This window comes from Populus euphratica, unplaced genomic scaffold (genome assembly GCF_000495115.2).
Source record: "Populus euphratica unplaced genomic scaffold, PopEup_1.0 scaffold33.1, whole genome shotgun sequence".
Taxonomy (NCBI): Eukaryota; Viridiplantae; Streptophyta; class Magnoliopsida; order Malpighiales; family Salicaceae; genus Populus; species Populus euphratica.
Genome location: NW_011499906.1, coordinates 612,232 through 633,196, shown reverse-complemented (window position 1 = coordinate 633,196; position 20,965 = coordinate 612,232). Strand labels below are relative to the sequence as shown.

General features: G+C 28.3%; 1 protein-coding gene across 2 annotated transcripts; it reads right to left on the bottom strand.

Annotated features, from left to right (window-relative positions):
• Positions 1 to 2,837: 2,837 nt before the first annotated feature.
• Positions 2,838 to 8,095, bottom strand: LOC105133405 (protein Brevis radix-like 2). Of its 2 annotated transcripts, XM_011037388.1 has the most exons (6): positions 7,634 to 8,095; positions 7,356 to 7,518; positions 6,311 to 6,687; positions 4,433 to 4,568; positions 3,741 to 4,132; positions 2,838 to 3,283 (listed from the first exon to the last, which is right to left on the bottom strand). In XM_011037388.1, the coding sequence occupies exons 2-6, from the start codon at positions 7,488 to 7,490 to the stop codon at positions 3,205 to 3,207; spliced, it is 1,119 nt and encodes a 372-aa protein (XP_011035690.1). In that variant the 5' UTR covers positions 7,491 to 7,518; positions 7,634 to 8,095; the 3' UTR covers positions 2,838 to 3,204. The 2 variants fall into 2 exon arrangements, with proteins under 2 accessions (XP_011035690.1, XP_011035691.1); XM_011037389.1 differs by lacking the exons at positions 7,356 to 7,518; positions 7,634 to 8,095 and adding an exon at positions 6,906 to 7,090.
• Positions 8,096 to 20,965: the final 12,870 nt, after the last annotated feature.

Genomic DNA, 20,965 nt, shown 5'->3' with positions numbered 1-20,965 from the left:
TGATAGGCTTGCATTTAAAATGAACATTTACCACAAATTAAAGGTATCTTATATTATTAGATATATTATTATAAAACATGTTTTAGTTAAGGAGTTATTGATACTTCAAGTGTAAAATGATGATATAAAATCTTGATAAAAATACACTTTTAAGTATTAATCAATAATATAGAAAATAAAGTTTTAAAAAAAAGTTCAGTAACTAGAGGAGAAAATGCTTTAAGGAAAAAGAAAAAAAAATAGTGTAGCAATCTAAATAATGTTTTGTGAGTGAAAATACTTTTTCTTCGAATCTCTTTTAAATTTCTTTGTAATTTGAGGTGATAGCCCTAATAATTATATAGAATTGTTGAGAGAAAATAACATTGTCATTTAGGTAATCTACTTAAACATGGATATCCGCAATACAATGCTATGAGCCCGGTTATGTTTGGAAAATATGGAAATATTTAAAGTTGAAAACCAACTACTAGACACGAGAGTATATGAAGTAATCAAGTGATCGGTATTTTTTTAATTATATTATTTAAAAATATTTTAAAATAATTTATTTATTTTAAAATTTTTATTTTTAATATTAGTATATTGAAATGATATAAAATATAAAAAAATATTAATTTTTTAAATTACATTTTAAATGCAAAAAAAAAAAAACAAGGTTTTATAATTCTAGAAAATTATGTAAGCCATTAAAGGGTATTGAATCTCGTGACGTACTCTGGCCAAGAGGGTTGTATTGTGCCCTAAAGGTTTGAATTCTCATTTGCATCCATAATGACCCGTTAATTTTGAGCTTAGACCTTGTCTTGTGCTTAGCGTCATGGCCGTGGCATTTTAGGTGTAAATAAAATATTCTCTATTTCTATTTCTATTTCTATTTTTATTTTTATTTTTATTTTTATTAAAATGATTATTTTTTAAAAAAATATAGCTTAAGTTTGCCAACTAACTCACAAAAAGTTCTATGGTGTTTGTAGTATCTTATTAATTATTTATCAAGATTCATTTTAAAGAAAACAAAAACAAAGAAGAGAAAGAATATAAAATTAAATATTCATCAAAAGTTACATAAATATCTCTAAATATGATTTTCATTTTATAATTATATCTTTTTATTAATTTAAAGTGACTATCTTTTCATTTTATAATTATATCTTTTTATTATTTTAAAGTGACTATCGAAAAATAACTAATAAAATATCACTAGTTACTTTTTAAGTATCATAAATTTATTTACTGACCCATAAATCAAAGCGCTTATTTTATAACCCCGGTCTTGAATAAGTTTAACTTACTAGTTAGGCTTTATAACCAAGTTATAAGGGGTATTTTTGCTTATTTACACCATTTGAAAAAAAATGATCAAATAACAAATAAAAAAAATATTGGTGAAATATCAAAGTTATAAAAAAAATATTGGTGAAATATCAGAGTTTGGTATACATTGAAATTTGAAAATATGACATTTAAAGTTGATGATGAGAAATGTGATAGGTTAAAAAAATTGTTAAATGAACTGTATAAATTATAATAAGGAGAGATGATAGAAAAAAAATACAAAAAGAAAGAAACTTAGGCATACCAAAGCTTTAATTATAGCACCGCTGGTATCTTTAAAAAGATTTCAACAAAATAAATTCAACAACACAAAGAAATATCACTAATGATGACTGAAGTGTGACACATTCTTTACTTAAAGGCAAGTAAGAAATTACAATAAGAAGAGATAAGATAGAAAAAAAAACGAAATAAAGAGACCTTATTAGCTTATCAAAACTTTAATCTTGACATTATTAGTATCATTAAAAAGATCTCGACGAGATGAATCTAAAAACCTCAAATAAAATCAGCAACAATGATTAGAGTGAGTCATACTTTGTCCAAAGATAAATGAGCAATTACTTTAAGGAGAGAAAGGACGGGAAAAAATATAAAGACTTGAAAACACATTGAAGTTTCGATTATGATATCATCATTATCTTAAAAAAAATCTCAATAAAACAAATCTAATAATACCAAAAAATATTACCAACATTGACTATTCTTAGTGTCATTGGATGTTTTGTTGGGATCCTTGTAATAGTACAAATAATATTATAATTGAAGTTTTAATATGCTTTTGAAATCTCTTCTTTATTTTTTTCTGTCTCTTTGTTCTTGATGTAATTTGTGCAGCTCACTTAACAATTTTTGACATATAGCATTTCCTATCAACAATAATTTTAACATCATATTTTTCAATCATGACTATATTATCTCACCAATTCACTTCAAATTGTATTATTTTGCTAATTAAAAAAAACAATTCTAATTTTATTTTTTAAAATTAAAAAAAACAATTCTAATTTTATTTTTTTTTTAAATCTATATTGGATTCTACAAGATTCACTACATAAAACTAGAAATGATAAAATTATTTTATTGACTGATAGTAACCAATAGTATCTTATTAATTAAGTTAATATGAAAATGTTAATTTTCGAATCAGTGATTTGGTGGTGGTCAAATGTGTGTTTTGTATATAAAAAAAAAAAAAAACTAAATGAGTCAGCATGGTCTGTATTTCGAAATGAGCAGCACGTAAATCCATCTATCAACTCTTTTTGGAAAACAATATGAGAAAGAAAGAGAGAAAGGTTCAAGGTTCTTGCTCGTTCATGCCAATCAAGTGAAGTCCTAGGAAATCAGCTAACTACTCACCATTGATTCATTGAAAACCAAAAACAAGAAGCATGACAAACAAGGTGTCAAGATTTTGTACATTTAGCAGCAATGAAATTACTTCTGGGTTTTAATTTTATGAACAACAATGGCTCCTGCAGTTATAATTCAAAAGAGAGTATTAAAATGATGAGACCAGTTTAAATTATGAGCGAAATGATAATGTATATTACTAAAGATCATCTAGAATAACCATAACTAACACTTCCTATGGACTATCTAATTTCTACAACCCCATTCACCAAACTCCAAAGCCACCTAATAATGGCACATTATCCACCCAGATAAAAGAAGAAGAAGAAGAAGAAGAAGAAGAAAGGAAAGAATCAAAAAAGAAATATTAAAGCAAAACATGGGACTGCGCACATGTGATACAAGAAGCTTCATCTATTCAGCTCACAAGATCCATGGAATGCCTACTTAACTTGTATAGTTAAAGGTAGACACGTTTTCCTAGCACCACCATCTCATCTGTTTGCTAATCTACAAGTACTGTTCTTGTATCCTGGCTCGGTTCTCTTCCCACCACAACCTTGCTTGCGTTTCTTCAAATCTTTCTCGGCTGCATCAAGCATATAAAAATGAATTTTACATCCACGTCGAGAGAAAGATGATTTTGATTATTATTTTACGGGCAAAGCAAATATCAATCCCTATGCGGTTGGTTCATTCATGGATAATGTAAAACTGGAAAATGAGAGCCCCCGGTCTCTAAACTTTGGAAATATACAACACTGCCCCATTTAACAGTCATTATGATAGATGGCATGAGCCTGTCGTGCAGGTAGGATTTGACTCGTATAAATGAAAGGATCAAATTATATTTTATTAGCTCTAAAAGTCTTCCAAAATCTAATCAATATGCCCCATATACTATGAAGTGCCTTGTTGAGTTGTTCTAGCCCATCAAAGCAGATGCTAGAAAAGACAGTTCAGTCAGCAATGATCTTGTTCAATTATTGACCAAATAACTAAAATGATAAGCAGTTCCATACTCTAAATTATTAAAACCCACTGACCTGAACCTGACACGTCTAAGCTCCCTAGAGCCTCCAGGTAGAGCTCTGATAGTGATGTATACCCCTGGTTCATCCTGTTCAATCCATTCAGTCTCCATATCACTTGCATTACTGATGGAAAGTTCTTCTGAGCGATCTGACTCTCTTGACATGCTAGTCCTCACAGAACCATCTATTGATGATGTCTCAGTTTTAGCCCCAGCAATGCCAGAAAGCTTTGGTGTTGAAGCAGGACCAGCTGAATCATAATATTGGTGGGATTGCATTGGGTTGTGGTCAAGTGAATCTGATGAAGAATAACCCATTCCTGTTGGAAGGTGGAAATTGTGCGGGCATCCTTTGCCCAATGGAGGAATCACAGGGCTGTCTTTGGCAGTTTCAGGCTTTGAGCTCTGCAAATGGAGATTAGGTAAAATTAAACGATGTAACTAGTTCTATCATCAATGTCAGTTCACAAGTTCTTCATAGTACAATGAAGTAGCTGTGAGCACTAAATACCATTGACATTCTGAAATCCTACAAAACTGAAGTTCATAAAAAAGAATAGAGGACTCCAACAGTGCTCATCGACAGTCTAAGATTCATGCTGATTACTATACAGTAGAAAATGATGCATTCCAAGTAAATCAGAAGCAGACATTTCCTATCCCTAACCAAATATTCCTAAACTTCAAACTTTAATTCACACTCACCTCATCTTCAGACCTAGGTGGAGTTGCGAGTGGGACTGCTTGATGATTGAACTGTCGAACATTGTATAATTCCATAACCTTGTCATAGTTCTCAGCCCACCACCTTTGAGCTTGCCATTTGTTGAACATTTCACGACTAATCAAAACATCAAAACGTCAAAATGATGAATAGGGCCTGTCTACATCTATGCATCCGTAGCAAAATGCTGGAGAAGGATGGATCATCCAATTTTTCCTAGTGTTAAAACTTTAGAGCAGCCGGTTATTGATGGTTGCTCATCTAACAGGTTCACATGGCTATTGTATGAGAGAAGCTAGTTTGTCTCCACAGCAAGAACCAATGGACCATATTATTATAATTCAAAACATCATATATACTTATCAGGAAGAAAAATCATATAAAATTGAGAACATCACAAATATGAACGGTAATCAGGTTGGCATGACAACACATGAATCTTGTTATAAGTGAAAAAAGTGTTATGTCAAGAGAACAAAAAAAAAACTTGAGGAAAACGGGCCTACATAGAAGTAGCAGGGCTATCATTACAGTAAACAGGTGGATTGTTGCTCATTTCATTCAACATTTCAAACTGCAGTGCAAATTCTGATCGAGACTAAAATAATTAATTGAGATAACTTCTGGCACAAACTCGTTGCAATGACACTACAGTTTGGCCACAGATTCCTCAGCAAAGTATTCTATAGATCAAGTAGTGCACAAGCCAGGGTCATCAAACATGGAAATCCTTGCAAGGTGTTAAGATACATTATATTGCTGTCATTTGCATTTGGACAAATAAAATTGTATCTGTCTGTCAGCTAATTTAACATTCACTGATCATAAGAAGATTACAGAAATCATTGTTGTTTTTCAAGTGCCAAAGCCATGATAGTTTGAGCACAAAAGAATCAACCAAGAGCGAAAGAAATGAAATTATCTTGCTTATTCAAGCCTTCTGGAGCTGTAGGCAATATTCCTCATTAACTCATAATTGTTGGATAGAAGGTGAATGCTAAACTAGTCCATTAAGGTTCTCCAGAAAGTCCACAAGTTAAAACACGGAACATTATTCATAATTCTCTAAAGTTCTCTATTTCTTTTTTCTTTTCTATCTTTTCATTTCTTGTTGGCAAGGTGGGGGGTGGGGGGTGGGGGCTGATGGATGATTCCAAATGCAGAATGCAGATGGTAAAAGCATAAGACTCGTATTTGGTCCTTTTTCTGCACTGGAATTCACTGATCAGGTTCCTACATTTTCTACTGTTACGATACAGCTGACTCACAAGTTTTTGCCCTCTGCAGCATCTCAAACACCAAAGTAAATCACGACATGCCTGTATAAAGGATGGAATGCCATTTCCCTATCTATCAGTGTATGAGTAGAACACAAGAAAAGGGACCAAATGTAATTTTTAACCCTAAATTTAAATCAGATACCATTCAGGATGACCAAGCTTTAATGAATGTTAGCAAGAAACCCACTGCATATTTAGAGCCACCGGACCATATTGTTAATGCAATAAGAAAATCATCTGTACGCACCTACATCATGAAAATGGAGAATCCCACAACTATCAACTTTAATCACCAGTTCACCACCACCACACTAAAGAAATTTGATCACACCCATACAAATCAAAACCTTCAACACGATACTAGGAACAAGAGAGAAAGGACAATCCAGGTATGGCCCAATTCCCACTTTCACACCAACAAACGAACAATGAAGAACCTTTCAGCATCAAGAAAGAGGTCGACTACAAACAACAATCTCAACACCCCCCTCCCCAACACACACACAGCCAGAAAACGAGTGTTTGCATTCAAACAAATTAGATAAAAGACAACAGAAAATAAATGTACAGCATCATTACCTAAATCGAATCCGCTTCAGATCATTACCACCATCAGGCAATGAAAGAAAAGCTATGAGCACGCCTGGCTCAACTTGTGCAACCCACTCCTTAGGCTCATCTTCCTCCATAAAAGCCACAGACTCTGTCCGGCCACTTACTGAAGCAGGTGTGCCTTCACCACCTGATAGCCCTTTTAGTCTTGCCTCCATCTCTTTCCCCCACATTCTCGGGGTCGAATTGGAACTTCCTGTTCTACGATACGAGCAGTGGAACCTGGCTGAGTCTGATGCAGCATCAGACTCGGCATAGTTCCGGTTACTGTTATTGCTCGAGGATCCTGAACATGGCTTGCAGTTTCTATATGCTCCTGATGCCTTGACTGCCATATCCTTTATCTAAAAAAATAATAACAATAATCCTTCATCATTTTGCAATAAAACGAAGACAATTCCAGGTCTAATTCTATTCATCAGCCTTTCGCACCCAAAATCTAGAAAAAATGAATTTAAGAAACCCATGTTGCTGATCTGGTCTTCGGTTCCAATCCATTAAAAAAACCCAAGTCAATCGATCATTATAATTTTCTTTTTTAAAATAAATTTGAAAGAAGTACCGTTGTGCTACACGGTAGTAAATCAGACCCATATCTCACAGTGATTAATTCCAATTCTTCTTTCACTGTTTTTGTTTCCGGCTAGTGTCAATGCAACAGAAACCGGGCAGCCCCTCGTTTACCCCCTTGATGAAAGCCAAAGGGCAAAATTTTGGGTTTTGCGGAAACTAGACAAAAACAAAAGGACAAAAAAACAGCAATCATGGGATTTTTTTTTTTAATTTTCGCACTATTTTTTCCAAAAATATAAATATAAGAAATAAAACAAAACCCCTGAATCCAAATTGTCAAAACAAACAGTATAATTCAACCTTCTTCCATTACTGTATGCTTCGGTGCTTTCTGGGCTTTAGTTCAAAAATAAAAATTAAAATAAGACTCAAATCTCTGACTCTATTGCAGCAATCAAAGATAGAAAGGTGAACGAAGAGCAAGAAGAGGTATACATACTTGAGCAGTGAGAGCCTTGATGGCCTGCTTAGTCCTGGGTGTCTCCAAAGCAGCAACATCAACATCCTCTTCTCTCTCCCTTTGTTGCAAAGATCCATTGTTAAGTTGCTTTGAACACGCAATACAAGTCAACATCGCCTCACGATTCCTCTACACCCACAATCTATTTGACCCAGAAACACAGATCAGAGGCATGCTGTACATAGAAAGAATAGAAAAAATCTGTACACCAAAATGAGCACCATGTTCCAAATATAATCAATGTATGCAATGCTTACAAGGAGAAAAAGGAAAGATAGAATTGCAGATGGGTTCAGTCTCTTTGAGATCCCGCCGTTTGCTTTGCAAAATAAATGTCGAGGGAGAGAGAAAGAGAGAGGTTACCATTAATGGAGGAATGAGAAGAGGTTTTTGAAGTGTTAATAAAAAGAAACAAGAGTCTCCTTTCTTTAAAAACACTTCCTCTTGACTGCACTACATAGTCTACACTGCTAGTTAGAATGAGTAACAGCTAAGAAATGCCATGAAAGAAAGACATACACAACGCCTTCTCACTCACTCTCTCTCACAGAAACAAGAAAGGCACATTCCCTCTTGAATGTGCAAGTGGGTAATTGAATGTGAGAGGGTGGGAGTTAAGAGGCAAAGCAAAGGTAGCCGCTGTGTGCCCGCTGGTGTGGAATCGGATGCGTGCGCGCGAGCTTTTGTTTTATGTTTTTTTATTTTTTTGTTGGTTTGGGTAATTTGGATGTGAGGTTTCTTTTCTTTTCATTGTTTATTTTTAATATATTAAAATAGTATTTTTTTTTTTACATTACTATATAAAACCAATATAAAAAATAATTTAAAATAAAATAAAAATATTTTTCAAATATAAAATCAAACAAACATATAATGCACTGACATCATGGATGCTAGGGATCCTTTTCCTTTCTAGCTTTGTTTGGCTTCTGCCTTCGCTTTTATAAAAAAAAAAACAAATATATATATATATATATATGATGGGAAAATTACCCATCCATCTAAAAGAACCTCGATAAGCTACAAAGAGAACATTCTAAAGGTGAAAAAAATTACATAGACTCAACTCACTATTGATTAAATTAAAGTTATAAAACTTGATCTTATTTATTACTCGGCTAAAATTTAGATCACGAACAAGTTGACATAAATAAATAGTTGCTCAGTTACCTTCATTAAAGACAAAATTTTAGAGCAAATTAGGGCTTGGCCTAGCGGTGGAATGGGCTTGTCTCCTTCCACTGCACCTGGGTTCGAGCCCTGGCGTGCACGTCTGTCATCCCCACGATACCTTACATGCCTACTGGGTTTGCAGGGTATTCAGTGGGCTGTGGGGATTAGTCGTGCTGCGCGCAAGCTGGCCCGGACACCCCATGTAAATCAAAAAAAAAAAAGACAAAATTTTAGAAGTTCGCCCATGAACATGTATGGAAGACTTTGATTATTTTTTTATGTTGTGATAGTATTATAAAGTTAATGTGGTAAAAGTTTAGCTTAATTTTAACCTTGGTTCAGCTCAAAATATATTTTTGGTCTCATTATATCATTACAGAAATTATCCAAAATCATAAGTTTGTTAGGTTAACCCAATCTGACTTAGGTTTTTTAAAAAAAAATTATTTTTTATTTTTTTATTTTTCTTCCTCTAATGTTATTCCAGATTACAAGTCAGTCAAGTTAATCAAATTCACTCAAGTTATTATGATCTGAAAATTTGTTTATAAAAAATAAAAAATCTCAAAATCAAATAACTCAACATCAAGTAATGAAAAAAATAAAAAAAATGTTAAAAAATAATCCAAAGCAACTCGTGTTAATTCGACTAATCTGAAACACGCAATAATTTCAAAGGAACAAAAGAGAAAATAAATAGAACACTCAAGGCCTAATAATTTAATATCAAATAATAAAATTAAAAAAAATTAAAGTTAAATCAGACTAATTTTCAAAACTAGCAATTATAGTCATAAGAACGAGATGATCTTATAAAAGACAAAAATAAATCTTGGACAAAATTGTTAACCTTAAAAAAAGGTAATCAAGACAATAAAAATCAAATCTAGTATAAAAATGAATGAAAGAAATTAAGGGATAAAAGTGAAAGAAAAAAAATAAACCCATAAAATGATAAAAAAAAAAACAACAATTAAGAGAATGAGTACCATGTTGATGTAAAAACAAAACAAAAAAATAAATGGAAATGAATAAAATTTAAAAAATTCAAAATAAATAAAACCAATCATAAAAAAAATATATCATAATTGAAAAACAAAATACATGAGTGGACAAACCTAATTTTTGGCTAACCTCACATGAATTTCAAGAAATGGAAAAAGAAAATAAAAAGAAGAGAAAAGATCAACCATTATAAATTATTTCAAGAAATGGAAAAAGAAAATAAAAACAAGAGAAAAGATCAACCACTATAAATTAAATAACATGTGTCATCTCATAAACTTTGCTTCCACTAGATATTTCAGATGACATAGTTGTTAAAAAAAAATTATCATCGAAAGATAATATATGCGTCGCTCGAAAAGTACAAGAAGTATCTACTGGCGAATATTTGTCTCACATGAGTTAATAATTATTTATTATTTATTATTTATTATTTATCAAAATACTAATTTATCCTTGATGAAACAGAATATGACAACATTAATTTCTCACATTCTATAGCAAATGACTGAGCTCTTTAAGGTTTATATATATATATATATATATATATATATATAAAGGACCACGCATGACCTGCGGGTATATATAATCAATGACCATGACCGAGAGGACAAAGGTCGCAGGTAAAGGGTTAATGCTGCCACACGAAGGTGGCAAGGAGCCAGTCTCTTGACAGGGATTTTGGGCTGGCACTTTTCGAGCACTCCATGGAGAGTCCTGCATGGCTGACCTTTCCAGGTTCTATCAACTCATGGGCGAAAAGTAGAGTGGCTGAATACAATGATGATGGCGATAGGCACCGCACGGAGCACTCATGAAATCCTCATTCGGATAAAAAAGCTGTCCTCTTTCTGTTCGCTAACTTCTATACACTGCTTAGAACCAGTAAATCCCATCTGGGTTTTGCAACCACCAACTTGCGGTGGTCCAAGGGGGGCATTTCTAGAACACGTCTTTTGTTAGCAAAAGTTAAGATTCTTAGGGTTTAGAGATTTAGATAGCATCTATGGTTTACCACACTCTCTCAGGTTAGTTTTCTATATTGTTTATGAATTTGTTTTGTAAAGATTGTTTAGGTGAAACTAGGAGAATCTGCCAAAGAGTTTTGGTGTGTCTTTGATGTTGGTTTCATCTATTGTTTATTTTTATTTTTTTCTCTTTTCTCTATTGCCTATTGTCTTGCTCACCATGTTCAATTACACCTTTATAAAACATGTATATTGAATATTGTATGTATAAATTATTGGCAAAGAATGCATCCACAAGAAAAAATAAATAAATTTGCTTACACCTAGTTGTGTAAGTAATATATGCTTGTGTTGACTACATGCTAGTTTATAAATTATTTTTTATATATAAAACACTCTACTTGAAGTTTATTTATGAAAATTGTCACTTTTAATTATGATTTTTAAATGTTATTGTAGCTTTTAAAAAATTAAAAATTATAACTTTTAAAGTTGACATTTAAAAACCACAATGACATCCTATGATTCACAAATAATAATAAGGTGGGATTGGAGTTAGCTTATCTGAAAATACCTATAATCCTTTTTTATTTATTTTTGATTTGTTTTTTAAAATATTCAAAAAAAAAACTTATAGGCACGAGGTGGACCGATAATTTTAAGCCTTGAATTTTTAAAATTTTCATAATAATTAGGCATTTAGCCCCTCCAAAAATAAAATATTTACTCTCCAATCTTATAATTTTTATGATGATACCCGGGTTAAAACTCGATGGTTCCTTTACTATATATATAAACACACACATAGAGATTAGTAAATATTTAAAGGAAACATCCTAATATACATTCAATTAATTTTTTAAAGAATCAAAATATTATTTTTATATATTTTTAAATAAAAAATATTTTAAAAAACAATCATTATCATGCTTTCATGCACCATTATAAACTACTTGTTTGTGTGATGATTTCCATATCATCAATAACTTTTTTGTTTTATATTTTAAAAGAAAGTGTTTTTAAAAAAATTAAAATTTTATTTTTTAAAATAATATTTTAATAAACTAATATCAAATTTTAATTTAAAAATTATTATTTAAATATATTTTTAAATAAAAAATATTTTAAAACACAAATAGTTTATAAATCATGAACAAGGGAGGGACATGCAAGTATATGTGTTCGATGATGCTTGAAATTTGTTTGAAAATATGATCGTGATTATTTTTTTGAATTGTTTTTTATTTAGAAATATATTAAAATAATATTTTTATTGTTAACAAATTATTTTTAATATTAGTGTATTAAAATAATTTAAAAATATTTAAAAATATTAATTTAAAGTAAAAAAGTAAAAATATTAATTTTTTTTTTAAAAAAAATTAAATATAAAAACAAATAATATCTAATTTTAATATAAATGATCACAAAAAAGGATAGTTATGATCTGGTAGGAACATCCCTCACCCCATCACAAGGCCTCTGTTTTCCAGCTAGATTCTATCGATTTTTATTGGTAATTTTTACTTACATCTAGTTGAACTTATTTTAATCCCAGTTTATTTTTATGTTTTAAAAATATTTTTATAAAAATTAATTTATTAATTTTTTGTTTTAAATTAATATTTTTTTGATAATTTTAGATAATTTTAATACATTAATTTTAAAAATTAAAAATTATTATTTTAATATATTTTTAAATAGTAAAACTTTTAAAACTAACTAGAATATATTCACATGCATAATTTCAAGATTTTGAGAGAGATCCGCCAACTTGTATCTTCAAAATATCTGCCATTTAGGTGGTGGTCAAGTGGTCAAGATTTGGGATCAAGGGGTTTGTTCCCTCTGTGGTCTCAGGTTCGAGTCCTTGGTTGCTCATATGATGGTCACTGGAGGCTTACATGGTCGTTAACTTCAGGGCCCGTGAAATTAGTCGTTGTGCTCGCAAGCTAGCCTAGATACCCACATTAATATAAAAAAAAATATCTGCCAGGCCCCACAAAACCTGGAACCAGTGACATGTCACTTTGTCACTTTGCTGGCTGGCTACATGACAATTCCTTGTCTCCTTTAAAAGTAATCCCCAGCTGAATTCCGGGAGTCTTGAGCCAGGTCTTAGCTTAAAACTCGTCTATATAATCCACATCTATTTTGTTAGACTCTCAAAATATAATTTTGATAATGTAAAAAACTAATTTTGAAAGCCTCTTAAAACCATTTTTTTCTAAGTCTTCAAACCTTTTTGCTACTTTTATTTTCTGGAAAACATAAAATTAAAAGAATATAATATAAATCAGTGTCTTTAGTTTTGATAAACGAATTAATTAGTTATCCTGATTTTAAAATTTAATTATTTAGTCATTTGATGAGTGCTGACATCAATTTATTTTAAAAATTCTTTTTTTCATTATTCTGTCCACGATATCTATTTGTTTTTCCTTTCTTATTTTTAAAAATAAAAAAATGGAAAAGAACGTAAATGACGAGAGAAAACTAAATAGGTAGTTCTTGAAACAGGAGAGACTAATTATTTATTGTCAAAAATACCTAGACATGTGAGGCTGTGACGGGGAGCAGGACGAAGGGCGTGACTATCGCGTGATAGCACGTGCAAGGCGGCCCCACACAAAATGCCAAGGATGAGGAGGTGGTGCCCAAAAGGGTCCTAGCTCCGGGCCTCCGGGATTCCCGTAAAAGGCAACTCCTCGTCGCTCTCTTCCTCTGCGTGTTATAATATATAACTTTTTGACACTTGTCAGATTTTTTTTCGTAAAAACAATTATATATATAGATTTTATAAATGTATTTTTATTGTTTTTTAAAAAATTAAGTATAAATTAAAAGTTGATATATATCTGTGTATGTGTGTGTTAATAAATAAAAAATTAATAATAATAACTAAAAATATAAATTAAAATATTGAATTTAGTAATATAAGATATTTACTTGATGGTGATTTTTTTTTATTATTCAATCAAACTATAATATAAACAAACACACATTGAAATGAATGAATAAAAAAATGCAAGATACTTGTAATAAAAATTTTATTTAAAAATAAATAAATTTTATTTTTTAAAAATAAAGTTGAATTACAAAAAAGATAAAACAAATTGTAAATAAATTATAAAAAATTCTTAAAAGATTAATTTTTCACATAATAATTTTTAAAACATCCTTATCTAAAAAATTCTAAATAAAAAAATCATAAATATGTGATAATAATTGAATAAAAAAACATTAAATAAAGGTATCAATTTAAAAAAAAAAATTTTAAAAATAATAGTTATCTAAAAAATTCTAAATAAAAAAATCACAAATATGTGATAATAATTGAATAAAAAAAACATTAAATAAAGAAATCAATTTAAAAAAAATAAAAAATTTAAAAAATAATATTTCAAATATTATGACTTAAAGTTATACTTTTTTTCTTTTAAATTTATATTTAACTTAAAAAGAGAGGGGATGAGGGGTAAAACACAACCTCAAGTGCACGAGCCTCTAACCTAGCATACATAAGCTGTTATAAGGAAAACTTTTAAATTGTGAAGACGCAAGTCTCAACTTGGTTTAATTCTTTTAATATTTTTTAAAAGGATAAATAATTTATTATCAATTTTTATTTTTTAAAAAAATTATATAAATAACATTTGCAAACTTAGATTTTAAATATCACTTTAAAGGCTGTAAAAACAAGCGAGTGTTTTTTTTGCCATACAATTTTTTAGTTATTTCAACCTAAAAAAATTCACACACTTAAAGTTAATTTATCAACTTAAAAAATTCAAAAATGATAAAAATAAAAAAAAATTAAAATCAAACTAATTAAATTTATTTTTCTCAATTTAAATTTTTTTTTTTTATGAAATATTCATCAAATCTATTTCATCACATGAAACCTGTGGAAGCAGAAAAAATCTATTTTGATGATTAGATATGACTTCAACAATGATTATTTCATCACTAAAATTTAATAACTTTTTTTTTCCAACTATGAACTTAAAAATAATACAAATAAGGGTTTTTACTAAAAGTAATTTTTTAAAATTTAAAGGGACTTTAATTATATAAATTGTGTTTTTTTTAATATCGAGGGTTTAATTATATAATTATAGTCTAACTGTATTTTTGAAAATTTTTAAAATTTATTTAGCTTCAAATAATTTTTTATATATTATTAAATTATTTTAACATATTAATTTTAAAAAATATTTTAAAAAATAATATCCACCTACAAAAAACACCCTATTTAAGATGTTAGAAGAAACGGGCATCAATGTTAGGTACAGATTCATTGATGCTTGATAAACACGTTGAGATTCATTGGTACACAGATCAAACTGCTGGATCTGAAATATAAACCTCGTCTGTCTACCCTTTTCAGAACAAGTAGCTAGCTCCTAAACCCTAATCTTTTAATTCATAGTCTGGATTCAAGAAATACTTGCCTGGGCAGACACTAGCTGCCTTGAAGAATTGAAGTATACAGCCAGCAATTATTGGCAAGCATTTAAGAACAACAACACACGAGTTAAGGGAAAGGCTGGGCACGAGAACGCTTTTCTGCAACAACACTCCTCTCTTCGAAGGAGGAAGCGGAAAGTAGAGAGTGCGTGCTGGGAGCAGGATTATCTATATATAGCATACGCTGTCTTCCAGCTAAGCCTACACTGCTTTTGCAACTGTATGTCCCCTTGCATACCATTTGTGACTGTGGGAGGTATTTATGTAAGGCATATGCTTAGCATTCTTAAATCAATATTATAGTGTTCGTCTTTGCATGTAACTTGGGCTACTCAAGTGAAAGGCTGTAGAAAAGGACTAGCGTGGCCCGGCATTACGCCGCCGGATTGTTTTATTTTTTTCCATAAAATATCATATTTAGATATTGAAAACGTGATTTAAAGAAAAAATATTTTGATTTAATATTAAAAAGAAAAAGTAAAAAAAAATTAATTATATAAAAAAATTAAAATCTAAGTTGAGATAAAACAGCAACTATGATTTTAGGATTGGAGGATAAAAGTAAAAAGAAAAGTTATTTTAAAAAAATAAAAAAGGATTGAATAAAAAAATTTATTATAAATTTAAATTAAATGATAAAATTAAAAAATTAATGGTATGAAAGGCTTTGTCAGAAAAAAATTAAAAATCAAAATAATAATATCAAATTTAAAAAAAATAATATACACAAATTAAAATTAAAGATAAAATTAAAAACAAACAAAATTTTTATAAAACAATTAAAATAAAAAAATAAAAATTAAAGTTAAAATATTAATAAATAAATAAAAATTAAAATTTTAAATAGCTAACACAATTAAACAAAAACTCTACCACTAACGATCTATCCCATCACCGTCATCACGCACCATCCTACTTGTAAAAAGACGTCGTGAAAGTTCCAACAATAAGGTGAAATGATGTTTTGGAAATTAGTAGGAGTCTTAGGTGCTAGAGCATGCCTCTCATGCGCCATTATTTTTTTGTCTTTTAAAGATAAATCAACCATTTTATTGTGCTTGAAGAAGTAAATAAATGAAAAATCCGTTCAATACAAGTTTTAAAAGATTTTTCTTTTAAATGTAATTTAATAATTTTATTGTTAATAAAAAATTAAAAAAATACCCTCTATTAATCTTATAATAACTAATATACCGTATGAAAATATCAAAATATTCTCAACATCAAAGCTATTGTTTTTTTAAGGCAAAAAAAAAATTACATTATCACTGTGAATAGTAAAATGTGTATATTAGTGCATGACTATAGTATTTTTGTCCTCCATTTGAGTATTTTGTTACATGCTTTGCTTGGCTCACAGCCTGTGGCAGCAGTTAGGATGCAAATGGGAAAAAGTATGGTTGGAAGGTTCTAAATATATTAGTTCGCTGCAAAAGTGCCATAAAAGCATATACCATTTTCGTCATTATATATATATAAAAAATCTTATTTGTTTATATAAAAATATTGTTATGATTATTTTTTAAAATATTTTTTATATTGAAATATATTAAAATGATATTTTTTTTAATGTAATTTAATTTTAAAAAATTATTTTTAAAATCATCGCAAAAATTATTTTTAAAATCATCATATTAAACAATCTAAAATATATAAAAAAATTAAATTTTAATATGAAAATTAAATTTTTTAAAATCACGGATAGTTTGAATTTTTAAACACTCTTTTAGGATGATACCCAAAACGTTAAGGATGGTATTCCATATATATAATTGCATTTTTAAAATCATTTGTTTGTTTTAATATGTTTTATTTAGAATTATATTAAAATTCTTTTTAATATTTTTTATATCAATACATTAATTTACTATATATTTTCAAAACCAAAACCACAAATGCTTAATCGAGACAGACAGGATATGTTGGTACAAAGGCACAAGGCAATTTAGTGCAGACAATTCTAAATTAAAATTAGGAGCCAATCCAAATGCAAAAGGCATATTAAGGTTAGGCTTTGAAAAGGCATTAAAAATTGGTCCACCACACCCCTCGAAATAGCCCTAAGATCTACAAGCCCAGCCTTCTTGACATTACTTCAGCTTCTGTTTTGCGTTTATTGCATGTTTTGATTTTTCAAAAGAAACACTTACCAATTATATTTAACAATATATTTGGTATTGAGGTCATTTTTATAATTATGATATGAAAAAATAAGTTTAGAAAAATTACTTTTAATTATGTTTGTTTTGATTAAAGTATATGTTTAGTTAAATTTATAGTTGAAATTATTATTCAACAAAAAATATATTTAAAATGTTTAGTTAAAATAGTGGTTAAAATTAATATGGGTAATAAAATAATTTAAAAATATATAAATTAATTTTTTATTTTACAATTACATTAATGTACATTTCACAATTAAAACAAAATATAGTATAGTAGGAGTAGAATTATAGCTTTTAAACCACCTCACTAATGTTATTATTTTAATAGCTATATCTTTAAAAACATTAACATGACGAATTATTCATTATAGTGGAATTGTACTTCTCTCTTCACATGATATGAAATAATATGGGACAAAATATAAGACAAAAAAAAAATTTAGAATTAAAATAAAAGGTATGTGGAAGTAGCTTCTCAAAAAATAAGTTCAAAACTCATTTATTAATGGGACTCATAAATAAAAAGCATGTTTCATTTGGTAACCAAACAGGATGAAATCATGATTAAATAAAAAAGTAGCTGCAAACGTATAGCTAAACAGTAAAAGTACTCGCTAAGAAAGTGTAGAAATTTATGGTAGCTGTGATATATTTTTCAAATTTGATATTTAATTATTTCAATTGCATCCTTACATCCCTAATTTGTTAAAAATTATTAAGAGGAGAAAAATTCAATGCAAGGAGGGCAAAGTGTAAAATAAGTAGCAACCTCGTAGCCATGTAAAATTAGAGAAAAAAGTTTTTCTGGTCCTCATACTTTTCTTTTCCTATCTTTATACTCTCTATTATTTTTGTAATTTAAACTTAAATCAAAAGTTTATTTCTTTTACATTTGAGTTCCAGTAAATAAGAGAGAAAAGAATAAGTCAGCAAATTCTCGTTTTACAAAAAAATAATAATTGGTTAACACCAATTTCAACAATAAAAGTCATTAATATTGGATGTCAACAAGTTGATAAGAGTTTGATGATAATTGCTTCCAATTTTAATCTGACCTTGCCTTGAAAAACAAAACTAGATCGAGAGAGAAAAATCCTTTCTGATTAGATTTTGTGTTTTTAAATTATTTTGAAGAATTTTGAAGTTGATAATTGAGTTTTTAGAGATTCTAAAAATTATTTATTAGATGTTTTTAAATGAAAATATATTTTTAGAATATAAAAAAAAATTAAATTCAAATTTTCCACCACCAAAGTGGTGATCGGATTCTAAAAAACTGAGTCACATATTATCCATTTAAAAAAAAATCATTGGATATCTTTTTTATCTCTAAAAAATTGCATTATGCAATCTTACTTGATTTTAGTTGTTTTTTTTTTATTGTTATATTTTTTATTTTTATTAGCTGGATACTAGCCAATGAGATGTGGAGAGAATGAGATAAATGCCCTTACAAGATAGTTTTTTTTTTTTTTTTCATTTGAGTGTATAAAAATTAGCATGTAATATGCTAACCAATCTTATTTTCAAACAGTAGCATTCCAACTTAGCATACAAAATTACATGAACAAGGTTCACCCTTCAGCCTCCATAAGTCGAGTAGCTAGTAAAGAATCAACGGTCTTTAATATCAATTCATACAGAGATGTATGTCTGTCTTTAACTTGATTTTTCACTGTTTAATTCAACTTTTAGAAATGGTGCTCAACATCAAATAACACATTGAAAACAATAAATTTAAGGCAATACCCTTGAGTTTTTTGGATAATATTAGATAAATTTAAAGTTAGTTCAAGATTTATTACTTCAAGATCTGATATTTTTTGATTTTAATTTTGAATAATGTTTTAAAAGTTAGGTTATTGTAAATTATAAGATATTTAATAATCCAGCCTTAAATAATAATTCACATGAATTATAAGTGAAAAATCTCTATTTAAAAGAGGGGGGTTATTATGCTTAAAATGATAGCTCTTTATTCTATAATTTATATAGTTTTTCTCTCTAACAGATAACCTATTTAAAATAAGAGACATGACTTTATATTTATAAAAAAATTTAAAATTTTTATAAATAGTAAATATCTATTTGCCCCTTAAATAATATCTATATATTATTTAAGGATAATTTTAAAAATTTAATCAATTAAGTCTCTACCTGATTATTCCAAAACTAGAATTATAATCTTTGAATTAAATACATTCTAGTGATTAATTTTTAAAATTATTTTCAATGAACTCACAATTAATTAATTATCCCAGTTTAATTTCTAACTAGTAGTTTTTAATTTATGTAGCCTATTAGGTTTTTAATATGTTGGCTCAAATATAAATTATAATTTTAAATAAATAAAATTAAATAAATTAAGAAATTTAATTTAATATCAATTGAATAATTGATTAATTTATATTTGAAAATCAAATGTACTTTCTAGCAACGTGTCATGATCCTCTAAGTATTAAAAAAGTTATAAGTGGTTTGATTTAACCTTTCAATTATCGATTTTTCAATGTAATTATTATATATTCATCAATAATGTTTTGATTTATATTTTTTTATCATGAAGTGTATTTGTTATGTTAAATCATATTTATTCGCAATATTATAGTCATTGATCCTTTGAATAAAATTTGAAATTCTTTTCAAATCTCATTCCACATCGCTCAAGGATTTAATAATTAACACTATTTAAGAACATATGAAACATTTTTTTTCTAATTCTCCTAAGGTGATTAATCACTTCTTAATCACTTAAATATCTTTATATAATTTATGTTATATACAACGTTTGCCCATTTATTACCTCCATCAAGATAATGTGTAACAAGATCAAAACATAATACTTCTTGTTATAAGATAACCTACTGATTTCAAGTTTAAAGATAGCTTATACGACGATCAGGTGAGTTTTTCTATAAACACAGATGATATCTCCATATAAAATTCTTATGCGAGTCGGTTTAGTGTATATATCTTATGATAATCATCTATATATTAGTTTTTATCCCAGTTTATAAGAACAACTATTTTCTTCTTAAAAAAATTATATAATTTGTATCAGTCACTACAACTTTAATAAATGTTTAGTATTAAAAGATTATTGATCAAGAATTTTTAGAAATAATATTTTAATACAAATAAAATATCATAATTATAACATCTTTATAATTTCATTTACAAAATATTTTTGTTCTATAGATTTTATTTTTATTACAGATTCATTTACCAAATATTAAATTCAAGAATTCAAGAATATTAAAGATAAATAAAGCTTTTATTTAATAAAATTTAATATATTTTACATGAATAAAATAGTATCACGTGTAACCAATTGATTGGCTACATGGCGTATAAACTATTAACAACATAGTCCACATCTATCCAAGCTAATTTTTTTTTTTAATTTTCATAACTTGATTTTAAACATTTTTTTCTTTTTTTTAAATAAAAATGCGAAAAACAAATAAAAACAATCCAAAAAATAAAATTTTGATGTATTTATGTTCTTTTTGGCATTTTCAATATCTTTCTAAAAAAATTAAAAAATTTACTTTTGATGTGTTCATTTTTTAATGTGTTCACTTTAAAATCATTGATATACTTTTTTATTAAGTTGATGTTGACATTGTCCTAAAAAAATAAAAATATACTTGGATAAAAAGATCAAAAGGTAAAAAAAACAAACGAGGGACCAAAATGATTTTGAATTATTTGGTCACTAAATTTAATCAATTGAGAAAAGAAAAACAAATTACAACATTGTTTACATCTAATCAAATTGTTTCATTTTTTTTATTTTCTTTATTAT